Source organism: Mobula hypostoma, unplaced genomic scaffold (genome assembly GCF_963921235.1).
Source record: "Mobula hypostoma unplaced genomic scaffold, sMobHyp1.1 scaffold_64, whole genome shotgun sequence".
NCBI classification, from domain to species: domain Eukaryota; kingdom Metazoa; phylum Chordata; class Chondrichthyes; order Myliobatiformes; family Myliobatidae; genus Mobula; species Mobula hypostoma.
This window is the reverse complement of record NW_026948239.1, coordinates 366642-379622: the sequence shown is the minus strand read 5'-3', so window position 1 is coordinate 379622 and position 12981 is coordinate 366642. Positions and strand designations below refer to the sequence as shown.

At 51.2% G+C, this 12981-nt stretch overlaps 1 protein-coding gene across 1 annotated transcript; it reads left to right on the top strand.

Annotated features, from left to right (window-relative positions):
• The first annotated feature begins 1078 nt into the window (after window positions 1-1078).
• LOC134342138 (NACHT, LRR and PYD domains-containing protein 3-like) lies at window positions 1079-5302 on the top strand. The gene is made up of 5 exons (XM_063040106.1): window positions 1079-2990; window positions 3507-3593; window positions 3747-3917; window positions 4073-4240; window positions 4405-5302. The coding sequence occupies exons 1-5, from the start codon at window positions 1246-1248 to the stop codon at window positions 4490-4492; spliced, it is 2259 nt and encodes a 752-aa protein (XP_062896176.1). The 5' UTR covers window positions 1079-1245; the 3' UTR covers window positions 4493-5302.
• Window positions 5303-12981: the final 7679 nt, after the last annotated feature.

Below are 12981 nucleotides of genomic sequence, written 5' to 3'. Positions count from 1 at the left end.
AGGCCCCAAAAGGGTCCTGACACATTGTGAGACCCCACACACCCCTGACAGTGTCCTGACGCATGGTGAGACACTGACACACTGTGGGTCCTGACACACTGTGAGACCTCAAACAACCCTGAGAGGGTCCTGACACACTGTGACACACCACACCCTCCCAACAGGGTCCTGACACACTGTAAGACCACACACACCCCTGTCAATGTCCTGACACACTGTGAGACACCACACACCCGACAGTGTCCTGACACACTGTGAGACCCCACACAGCCGACAGTGTCCTGACACACTGTGAGACCCCACACACCCCAAAAGGGTCCTGACTCACTGTGAGACCCGACACACCCCAAATGGGTCCTGACACACTGTGAGACCCCACACACCACCGAGAGGGTGATGACACACTGTGAGACCCCACACACCCCCGAGACGGTGATGACACACTGTGAGACCCCAGACACCCCTGACAGGACCTGACACACTGTGATACCCCACACACCTCTGGCAGGGTCCTGAAACACTGTGAGACCCCACACACCCCTGGCAGGGTCCTGACACACTGTGAGACACCACACACCCCTGAGAGGGTCCTGACACACCGTGAGACCCCACACACCCCTGACAAGGTCCTGACATGCTGTGAGACTCCAAACACCACTGACATGGTCCTGACACACCGTGAGATCCCACACATCCCGGAGAGGGTCCTGAAACACTGTGAAACATCACACACCCCTGACAGGGACGTGACACATTGTGAGACACCACGCAACCCTGACAGGGTCCTGACACACTGTCAGACACCGCACATCCCTGACAGGGTGATGGTGAGAGGGGAGGGGGAGCTGTGATTCCCGGGACCTGTTCCTTTCACTAAATGCCCACTATCATTTTCTCCATCTCCAGATGCCACATCAACAATGGGGACTAAAAGTTTATTCCACAGGAAAAAATGACACCTCTGATAGTAGAGGGGGGGTTTTCCAGTACAGGACAGTTGGGGGTCAGTGAACTACCAGGGAAATACTCACCTTCACAGCACAGTTAATTGTGAAATGTGATGATCTGGTGTTTATCTGGACCAGGCCTCTCTGTCCAGTCAGGGGTCTATTAATGGAATTTACTTTACTGTTCGAGCATCCATTGATTAATCCAACTAATGCAATAGCTTTGAGCTAACTCTTGTGTGCTTAAATACTGAGTTCTGAGTTGAGGCATCTAACAGTTTGTCCACTGTCTGTTCCCATGGAAGATGTTCAACAGAAACACAAGGAGACTCTGCGGGTACAAACTGAAACGCTGAGAGTGAACACGATCCTGATGAGGGAGAAGGTGAAGGTTTTCCAGCTGGTTGATCGATACGCTGAGCTCACGGTCATTTCTACTGTTCGAGATCGGAGACTGGTGGAACATGAGCTGCTGGCAAGAGGCAGAGTCCACGAGGAGTGGAGAGAGGAACATCTCCGAGGAGAGCTGGAAAAAATCCGGACTGATCAGTTGTTCCAGAGCAGCTTTTCCCGGAGTAAATCCAAATCTGGGAGTTCGGCAGCAGTGGCCGGAGTCGCAGGGATCGGGAAAACAACAATGGTACAAAAGATTGTTTATGACTGGGCCACGGGGAAAATATACCAACAATTCCAGTTTGTCTTCAGTTTCAAATTCCGAGATTTAAACTCCATTAACTGCAGAATAAACCTGAGGGAACTGATCCTGGATCAGTATCCTTACTTTGGGAATATCCTGAGAGAGGTCTGGAAGAACCCAGAGGGATTGCTGTTTATATTCGATGGTTTGGATGAATTCAAGCACAGAATTGATTTTGCTGACAGTCGGAGAGATACAGAACCCAAGCACCAGTGTCCAGATCCCGAGTGGTGGTGTGAAGTGTCTGACATTGTGTACAGTTTAATCCAGGGCAAGCTGCTCCCAGGGTGTTTAGTGCTGGTGACCACCCGTCCCACTGCGTTACATTTATTGGAAAAGGCAATGATCAGTATCTGGGCTGAAATCATGGGATTTGTTGGTGAGGAACGGAAGGAATATTTCATCAGGCATTTTGAAGATCAGACGGTGGCAGAAGCTGTTTTCAAACACGTGAAGGAGAACGAGATCCTGTACACCATGAGCTACAACCCCTCCTACTGCTGGATCCTCGCTCTGGCACTGGGCCCCTTCTTCACACAAAGAGTCAGGGACCCGCAGCGAGTTCCCAAAACCATCACCCAACTGTACTCCTACTATATTTACAACATCCTGAAAAACCACGGCCGTGAGATTGAGAACCCCCGTGATGTGTTACTCAGGGTTGGTCAGATGGCCTTCAGAGGAGTGTCCGAGAAGAAGATTGTGTTTACAGATGGAGATTTGATCAACTACAATCTGCACCCTTCCCAGTTCCTGTCCGGGTTCCTGATGGAGCTTTTGGAGAGAGAGGATTCTGCCCGGAGCGTGGTGTACACATTCTCACACCTCACCATCCAAGAGTTTGTAGCTGCAGTCGCACAATTCCTGAATCCACATCCCGGGGATATCCTGATATTCCTCACTGAGGCCCACAGCATGACAGATGGGCGATTTGAGGTATTTCTTCGTTTTGTTGCTGGTCTCTCCTCCCCAATGACAGCTCGGGGCCTGGAGGAGTTTCTGGGTCCATTTCCTCATCAAACAACCTGCCGGGTGATTGACTGGGTGAAGGAGGAGGTTAAACGCCGGAGTGGAAACACATGGAGTGAAGCTGGTAAAAGGAGCCTCCTGAACACATTGCACTACCTGTTTGAGTCTCAGAATCGTGGACTGGCTCAGGCCACACTGGGATCTGTGGAAACACTTTCATTCAGTGGAATGACACTGACCCCGATTGACTGCGCGGTCCTGTCTCATGTCATCGGACTGTGTTATACAATAAAACACCTCGACCTGGAGAGCTGCCACATTCAGTGTGAAGGAATCCAGCGGCTGGGACCCGGGCTGCACAAGTGCCAGGAGTTGAGGTAACTTGATTTATCTTTCATGTGAACTGTGAAACTGTTCCATTGTGTTGTTTCAATGTAAAGGGATTTGGGGAAAACTATAGTAAGTACGATTGTGAAGAATTGTAACAAATGCCATCCCCCTTCGTCCTGTGGGATCTCTGTTCCCCTTCCCCCTTCCTCCTTTTTCTTCCATCATCTCCCATCGATATTTCCCCATTCACAAATCTTCTTCACTGCGGGATTTTCTCCCCTTCATCCCTGCCCATCCCGACCCTCTCACATCAGGAACACTTTTCTAACCATCGGGGAATGAGACAGAATATGTGGATTTTACAGAGTCACACCGACAGACTAAATTACTGACATTCGGTGAATACCCTGGAGCTGGGCAGTGAGGGACATTGACAGTGATGGGAACTCCGATCAGTGATTTACTGAAGGGTTTAATGTTTCCTGAAATATCCGAGTGAGAGAAACTCCCTCAGACCCACGGTTTGAATCACTTTGTTCATCAATTTGTCTGTTTGTGTTTAGACTGAGTGGTAATGAACTGGGAGATTCAGGAGGGAAGCTGCTGTCTGCGGCTCTGAGGAACCCGGAGTGTAAAATACAGAAACTGGGGTAAGTACCAGACTGTGTGAGATTGTGTTTACAGTCACTGGGTGTCTGACACTGAACATTAATGTGATCAGTAATTGTGTTACTGATAAACACTGGGGATTTGTACCGTCTCCTGTCTCTCTGTGTCCTTCACCCTCACTCTCTCATCTCCAGGCTGGAGGATGTCGATCTCACAGATTCTGGTGCCGAGGATCTCGCCTCCGCTCTCAATGCAAACCCATCACTGACGGAGCTGAACCTGGGTTATAATAAACTGGGAGATTCAGGAGTGAAACTGGTGTCTGCGGCTCTGAGGAACCCGGAGTGTAAAATACAGAAACTGTGGTAAGTACCAGACTGTGGGAGATTGTGTTTACAGTCACTGGGTGTCTGACACTGAACATTAATGTGATCAGTAATTGTGTTACTGATAAACACTGGGGATTTGTACCATCTCCTGTCTCTCTGTGTCCTTCACCCTCACTCTCTCTCATCTCCAGGCTGTGGGGTGTCGGTCTCACAGATTCTGGTGCCGAGGATCTCGTCTCCGCTCTCAGTACAAACCCATCACTGACGATGCTGGACCTGGGATTAAACTCGCTGACAGACCGATCTGTCCCCGCTCTCCGCCGCCTCATACTGACCCTCCCGAGTCTGGAGCGGATCCGGTGAGTGTTTGTGTTAATGTTCAATGTGATAAAATATCAGCGGATCCGCGGGTTTTCTGGTGATATTTGTCTGTGAGTGTTGTTGAAACATTAACCCCAGTCCCCTGTTACTGACACTGTTGTGTAATCTGTTTATTTCATCTTTATTCTCCCATCTGTTTCAGGCTGGACTGGAATCAGTTCAGTCGGACCGGGATGAAGGAACTGAGATCTCTGCAGGAACCCAGACCCGGACTGACAGTGTCCGTGTGAACATCTGAATGTGTGAACATCCCCGCCCGCGGGATGGGGACATTTTGGCCGATTCCCCGCCCTCCCCTTTAACACCCCCCCCCCCACCTTCCCCTTACCTTTAATGGCCGCGCGCCAGGTTTAATTCCCAACGGTTTTTAACGGAACTGGCTTCAGCCTCGCGCTGTGTGCCGTTCGCGGGTCTCCCGTGGTGACGTATTTCCGCCTCCTGTCCAGCGGCGCAGCTTCCGCCGGATGTGCGGGTTCGAGACCCCGGGGAATGACACAGACGGGAAGAGCCCGGGGGCCGGGGCTCAGTCTGGGACACCGGTGTCCCGGGGTGGGATTATCCCGGGAGTACGTAATGCTGGCTGGCCTGCTGCGTTCACGGGCAGCTTTTACGTTTCATGCCGGGGAATTAAACGGACAGGAAGGGCCCGATGATGGCGGGTTTTTTTCTGAGACACGGGTGACTCCTGACCGGCGTGGATAACTTCACTCACATCATCTCTGAACTGATTCCACAACCTACGGACTCACTTTCAAAGAATTTACAACTCGTGTCATTATTATTTAATATTTTATTTGCACAAATTTCCCTTCCTTTGCACGTTGCTTGTTTGTTAGTCTTTGTTTTTATATAGTTTTTCATAAATTCTGCTATATTGATTAATTGTCCTGTAAATGACTGCAATAAAATGAATCTCAGGGTAGTATATGGTGACAAATAAGAACTTTGATAATAAACAGCACGCATCAAAGTTGCTGGTGAACGCAGCAGGCCAGGCAGCATCTCTAGGAAGAGGTACAGTCGACGTTTCAGGCCGAGACCCTTCGTCAGGACTAACTGAAGGAAGAGTGAGGAAGGGATTTGAAAGCTGGAGGGGGAGGGGGAGATCCAAAATGATAGGGGAAGACAGGAGGGGGAGGGATGGAGCCAAGAGCTGGATAGGTGATTGGCAAAAGGGATATGAGAGGATCATGGGATAGGAGGTCCAGGGAGAAAGACGGGGGGGTGGGGGTGGGAATCCAGAGGATGTGCAAGAGGTATAGTCAGAAGGAAAGAGGGAGAAAAATAGGGAAATAGTATATAAATATGTCTGGCTCCCTCCACACTGTCCCATCACACACGCCCGGGGTCAGACACAGCGTGAAACTCCCTCTACGTCATCCCATCACATACTCCTGGGGTCAGACACAGCGTGAAACTCCCTCTACGTCATCCCATCACACACTCCTGGGGTCAGACACAGAGTGAATCTCCCTCCACACCGTCCCATCACACATTCCTGGGGTCAGACACAGAGTGAATCTCCCTCCAGACCGTCCGATCACACACTCCCAGGGTCAGACACAGAGTGAATCTCCCTCTGCTCCGTCCCATCACACAATCTCAGCGACTCTCTTGTCCATTCGTCCTCCCCATCCCTTCCCACCGATCTCCCACCCAGCACATATGCTTGTAAGCAGAACAAGTGCTACACATGCCCTTTCACTTCCTCCCCTAACACCATTCAGGGCCCCAGACAGTCCTTCCGGGTGAGGCGACACTTCACCTGTGAGTCGGCTGGGGTGATATACTGCATCCGGTGCTCCCGATGTGGCCTTCTATATATTGGCGAGACCCGATGCAGACTGGGAGACCGCTTTGCTGAACACCTACGCTCTGTCCACCAGAGAAAGCAGAATCTCCCAGTGGCCACACATTTTAATTGCACATCCCATTCCCATTCTGACATGTCTATCTACGGCCTCCTCTACTGTAAAGATGAAGCCACCCTCAGGTTGGAGGAACAACACCTTATATTCCATCTGGGTAGCCTCCAACCTGATGGCATGAACATTGACTTCTCTAACTTCAGTTAATGCCCCACCTCTGCTTTGTACCCCATCCCTTATTTATTATTTATTATCATTATTATTTTTCCCTGTTTTGTCTCTGTCTTTTTTCTCCTTCTGTCCCCCTCACTATAGTGGGTTCACTTCCCCCTTTCTTTCTCCCTAGGCCTCCTGTCCCATGAAACTCCCCCTTCTCCATCTCTGTATACCTTCTGCCAATCACCTGTCCAGCTCTTGGCTCCATCCCTACCCCTCCTGTCTTCTCCTATCATTTCGGATCTCTCCTCCCCCTCCCATTTTCAAATCTCTGACTATCTCTTCTTTCAGTTAGTCCTGACGAAGGGTCTCGGCCCGAAACGTCGACTGTACCTCTTCCTATAGATGCTGCCTGGCCTGCTGCGTTCTCCAGCATTTTTGTGTGTGTTCCTTGGTTAATGTGGCCGCCGGGGATGGAGTGAGACACTGACTTACAATGGCCACTGTCGCACACAGATTCTATGGCGAAGGAACATGCGGTGCCGGTGGATACAATCCCGGGATCGAGTGTGTTATTGATTGTAATAACAGTAATTTGTGTTTAATATAGTCTTGGGTATTACATGTATGTTTTAATTCTAATAATGTTGTCATTGAATAAACTAATGTATATATCTCAGATATTCACACATACACATACATGTGGGTTTTGGGGAGGAGGGGTGAGGGGTTTGGGAGGAAGGGTGAGGGGTTTGGGAGGAAGAGGAGTGACGGGATGAGGAGTGGGCTGATGAGACGGTGACGGTGGCGAAGTCACAGACTCAATAGGGGACGAAAAGGGGAGGAGAGAGTTCCTGTCACAAACTGGTGGTGACATGGATAATATAGAGACGGGGTGAGGTGGAGTGAAATAACAAGAAGGGAGCGGGAGTGATGGGACCAGGAAGGAGGGAAAGTAATGGGACGAGGTGGGAGGGGATCTGATGGGACGGGAAGGGAAGGAAGTTACAGGACTAGAAGAGAGGGGTCTGATAGGACAGGGTGGGCAGGAACAGGATGAGGAGTGTGGGGGGAGTGACTTACTCAATAGTGCAGGAAGAGTGGGTGGTTACGATCCTTTGCAAATTAGACAGACGGCAAGAAAGTGGGGTGTGGATGGGGGAAAGGGGGAGCGAGGGGTCGGGACGCGGTCAGGGCTGATGGGACGGAAAGTTGAGTGTCGTAACGGATGCAGAGGGGAGAGACTCACTCAACGACGGAGGGGAGGGAACGGGTGGGGGAGCAAAATTTCCCATCAGAAAATGTTCTCCCCCCAGGATGTGGTGGGTGGCTGGGGAAAGGACAAGTGGACAGAGAGGGGAGGGTGTCAGGAGTGACGGGGTGAGTAGGGGAGAGACTCACTGGGTAACAGAGAGAGAGAGGGGGTGATGAGGAGAGGCGAAAATTGGCATCGCAAAATGGCAGATAACCAGTGTAAGTGGCACAACATCGAGGTGGCGGGGAGAGGAAAGCGAGGGGAGGGAGGGAAGGTGTTTGCGAGTGATAGGATGGGAAAGGGGTTGACAAGATGGTGAGTGTGAGGGAGTGACACACTTCGTGGTGGAGGAAGAGGGAGGGAGGGTCACACACTCTCACAAAATGGCTGTCGGCAGAAGGTTAAATGGAGAGTCGGGAGAGCGGGGGTGGGGCGGAGGGATGAGGAGTTGAGATTGAATCAACAGGGAGGGAAGTGAGTGGAAGGCGAGAAAAAGAGTGTGACCATTTCTGCGATGCTGGGAGAGCGATTGTCTATGATACCCATCACAAAATGGCCACCAGCCAGGGTGAGACGGGCGGTGATAGAGGGGATAGCGAGCGGAGTGTTTCAGGAGTGACCGAATGCCGAGGGTGGGAGAGGGCGACTCGTAACAAGGGAGCTGGAACTGGGGGGTACCCACGGGTAGGAATGTGACTACGGGAAGAGGCTAGCACCCTTACCCTCCCCACCCCCCACACCCCCGTCTCCAAAATCCCACCTTGATTATTCTTTCAGGCCGCTTGGCCCGAATCCTTCGGGCTGTCCCGTGGAGCGGGAAACGTGTTGTCACTGGGGCCCGTCAGAGGCCGGGGTGGGCGCCGGTCCGCTGGAGAAGATGGAGGCGAGGTCCGGCGGTGCGGGCTGGTTAGCGTGGATCACCACCATCCTCTGCATTGGGGGAGAGGGAGGGATCAGATTGAGGAGGGCAGGGGAGAAAGAGAAGGTGAGGAGAGGAGACGAGATTCACTACCCACTCCCTCAGCCTCTCTCTCCCTCCGTCCCCTCTCTTCACCCCCTCTGTCCCTCCATCTCTTCCCCAACCCCTCTCTCTCTTCTCACCCTATCCTCCTCTCCCCACCCCTTTCATTCCCTTTCTGCCCCCATCTCCCTCTCTTGCTCCCTCCCGTCTCTCCCCACCCTCTTTCCATATCCTTTCATCTCTTCCACCCACGTCCTATCCCCCACCGCCCTCCCCCGGTGCACAGGAAGATCCCACTCACACCGGAGGCCGCGCGGCACAGCACTCGAGGTTCCCGCAGTTGACGATGGCCGTGAGGACGGACATCACCAGGGAGACCAGGCAGTTAACCAGCTAAATGACCGTCATCCCGCTCACAGACCTCTGCCAGACGGAGAGAGGGAGACATGGGGTGAGAGTGAGAGAGAGGGAGGGGCTTGGGCCGGGGAAGAGAGAGACAGAAGAGGCGGGGAGAGGGTAGGATTGGCAGCGGGAGTGTGGGGTAGGCGGAGGTGGGAGACCCAGACGGGGAGGAAGAGATTGGGGGGCGATGGGTGAGGAAGAGAGGGGGTGGGTGGGAGAGAGATGGGGAGAAAGAGGAGAGGGGGCAGAGAATAGTTGATAGAGGGAGAGTTAGACCGGGCAGAGAGAGGGAGGAGAGGGAGTGGTGGAAGTCAGAGGGTAGAGAGAGAGGGGGGAGGGAAACGTGAGAGGCAGGAGATGAGGGAGAGAAAGGTGGAGAACAGAGGGGGGAGAGACGGAGAGAGGATGAGGGACAGAGAGGGGTGAAAGAGGTAAAAGAGGGAGAGGGGTGGGATATCAAGAAGGGTGAGGGACAGAGAGGGGTGAAAGAGGGGAGAGAGGGGTGAGAAACGGAGAGGGGGAAAGGGGGGGTGAAAGACAAAAGTGAGCAGAGAGGAAAAATAGAGTGTGGGAGAGTTGAGAGTGTGAGAGAGAAGAGGGGTAGTTCCGAGAGAGGGGTGAGAGAGGGAGATATAGTGAGGGGGAAGAGGGAGAGGAAGAGATGGCCGGTAAGGAGGAGCAGGGGGAGAGTTTGGGGTACGGGGTAGAGTCGGGGGAGAGGGAAGGAGCGCGTTGTGTGGGGAGAGAGGGAGAGTGTGGGAGAGGGAGATGTATTTTGAAGTGTTTGGGGGGGGGGAGAGGAGTGAAATCTGTGTTAACTCTTGTCTCAGATCTTTATCTTTCAATTAACGGGACGCGTTTACAGGGATGTGGCCGTGACTGGAGGGACTGAGTTACGGAGAGAGATCAGGCAGGTTGGGAATTTATTCCCGGGGGTGTCGGGGTGACTTGACAGGGGTGTGTAAAACCACCAGGGGCACAGACAGGGTGAATGAACACAGACTGTTTTCCCCAGGGTCGGGGAATCCAGAACCAGAGGGCACAGGTTTTACAGATTTAACAGGGGACTCGAGGGGAAATTTTTTTCACTCAGAGTGTGGTCCGTCTTTGGGACGAGCTGCCAGGGGAAGTGGTCGACGGGGGGATCGGGGAGGAGAGGGGAGAGGGGAGAGTGGATGGTGCAACAGAGGGGAGGAGGGTTCAGAGGGAGCTTGGCGTGGAGAGAGGGAGCGCTGCTGGGAGGGGAGCAAGATAGAGCCACGGGAGAGGGGGAAGGCCAAGTGGAGATCTCCGTGGGTTGGGAGGAGGATGAGGGCTGAATCGCTACCGTGGGTGTGTGTGTGGTGCGGGGGACCGGCATCCGGTGCAGCAGTACCCAATGCGGACGTTTGGCGAGTACAGGCGAGAGCGCAGATCACATTCGCAAACAGGCAGGAGATAGTCTGTCGGATACAGAGAGAGAGAGAGAGAGAGAGAGAGAGAGAGAGAGAGACTGAGAACAGACAGAGAGAAGGGGGAGTGGAGAGAGAGAAAGTAGAATGCGGGAGACAGAGAGAGAGCGACAAAGAGAGAGAGAGAGGGGGATACAAGTTTGAAAGGGTCTGTGGAAGTGAGAGAGAAGGGAGACCACGTGGAGAGGGAAAATAGCGAGGTAGGGGGAGAGAAAGTGAGGGAGTGAGTGTGGAAAGGGTGAGGGAGGAGGGGCAGAGAGAGAGTGGAGGAGAAATTGTAAAGGGAGGAGAGAGGGAGAGAGGATGGAGAGGGGGTGAGAGTCAGAGAAAGATGGAGAAGGAGAGAGGGATTGGGTGGCAATGCGGGGGGGGGGGGAGAGATAACAGACGGGGGGATGGAGAGAGAGAGACCATAAGACCATAAGACCATAAGACAAAGGAGCAGAAGTCGGCCATTCGGCCCATCAGTCTGCTCCGCCATTTTATCATGAGCTGATCCATTTCATCCTATTTAGTCCCACTGCCCCGCCTTCTCACCATAACCTTTGATGCCCTGGTTACTCAGATACCTATCAATCTCTGCCTTAAATACACCCAATGACTTGGCCTCCACTGCTGCCCGTGGCAACAAATTCCATAGATTCACCACCCTCTGACTAAAAAAATTTCTTCGCATTTCTGTTCTGAATGGATGCCCTTCAATCCTTAAGTTATGCCCTCTCGTACTAGACTCCCCCATCATGGGAAACAACTTTGCCACATCCACTCTGTCCATGCCTTTCAACATTCGAAATGTTTCTATGAGGTCTTCCCTCATTCTTCTAAACTCCAAGGAATACTGTCCAAGAGCGGACAAACGTTTCTCATATGTTAACCCTCTCATTCCAGGAACCATTCTAGTGAATCTTCTCTGTACCCTCTACAAAGTCAGCACATCCTTTCTTAAATAAGGAGACCAAAACTGCCCACAGTACGCCAAGTGAGGTCTCACCAGCGCCTTATAGAGCCTGAACATTACATCCCTGCTTCTGTACTCCATTCCTCTAGAAATGAATGCCAACATTGCATTCGCCTTCTTCACTACTGACTCAACCTGGAGGTTAACTTTAAGGGAATCCTGTAGGAGGACTCCCAAGTCCCGTTGCATCTCAGAACTTCGAATTTTCTCCCCATTTAAATAATTCTTCCAATTCATCCAAGTCTCTCTGCAGACTCTCCGTTTCCTCAGCACTACCGGCCCTTCCACTTCTCTTTGTGTCGTCAGCAAACTTAGCCACAAAGCCATCTATTCCATAATCCAAATCGTTGATGTACAATGTAAAAAGAAGCTGCCCCAACACTGATCCCTGCGGAACACCACTGGTAACCGGCAGCCAACCAGAATAGGATCCCTTTATTCCCACTCTCTGTTTCCTGCCAATCAGCCAATGCTCTATCCACGTATGTAACTTTCCGGTAATTCCATGGGCTCTTATCTTGTCAAGTAGCCTCATGTGTGGCACCTTGTCAAAGGCCTTCTGAAAATCCAAATATACAACATACAATGCATCTCCCTTGTCTAGCCTACTGGTAATTTCCTCAAAAAATTATAATAGGCTTGTCCTTAAGGAATCCATGCTGAGTTCTGCCTATCTTGTCATATGCCTCCAGGTACTCTGTAACCTCATCCTTGAGAATTGATTCCAACAACTTTCCAACCACCGATGCCAAGCTAACAGGTCTATAATTTCCTTTTTGCTTCCTTGCCCCCTTCATAAATAGCAGAGTGGTATTTGCAATCTTCCAGTCCTCCGGAACCATGCCAGAATCTATCGACTTTTGAAAGATCATCGCTAATGCCTCCGCAATCTCCACAGCTACTTCCTTCAGAACACGAGGGTGCATTCCATCTGGTCCGGGAGATTTATCTACCTTTGGACTATTCAGCTTCCTGAGTACTTTCTCTGTCGTAATTGTGACTGCGCACACTTCTCTTCCCTGCTACCCATGGGTGTCCAGTATACTGCTGATATCTTCTTCAGTGAAGACTGATGCAAAATACTCGTTGAGTTCCTCTGCTATCTCCTTATCTCCTATTACAATTTCTCCAGCATCATTTTCTGTCGGTCCCATATCTACTCTCACCTGTCTTTTACTCTTTACATACTTGAAAAAGTTTTTAGTATCCTTTTTGATATTATCTGCTAGCTTCCTTTCATAGTTAATCTTTTCCCTCTTAATGACCTTCTTAGTTTCCTTTTGTAAGCTTTTAAAAACTTTCCATTCCTCTGTCTTCCCACTAATTTTTGCTTCCTTGTATGCCCTCTCCTTTGCTTTAACTTTGGCTTTGACTTCTCTTGTCAACCACGGTTGCATCCTCTTTCCATTCGATAATTTCTTCTTTGTTGGAATATACCTGTCTTGCACCTTCCTCACTTCTCGCATAAACTCCAGCCACTGCTGCTCTGCCGTCCTTACCGCCAGTGTCCCTTTCCAGTCAACGTTGGCCAGTTCCTCTCTGATGCCACTGTAATTTCCTTTACTCCACTGAAATACCGACACATCAGATTTCGGTTTCTCTTTTTCAAATTTCACAGTGAACTCAATCATGTTATGATCACTGCCTCCTAAGGGTTCCCTCACCTCA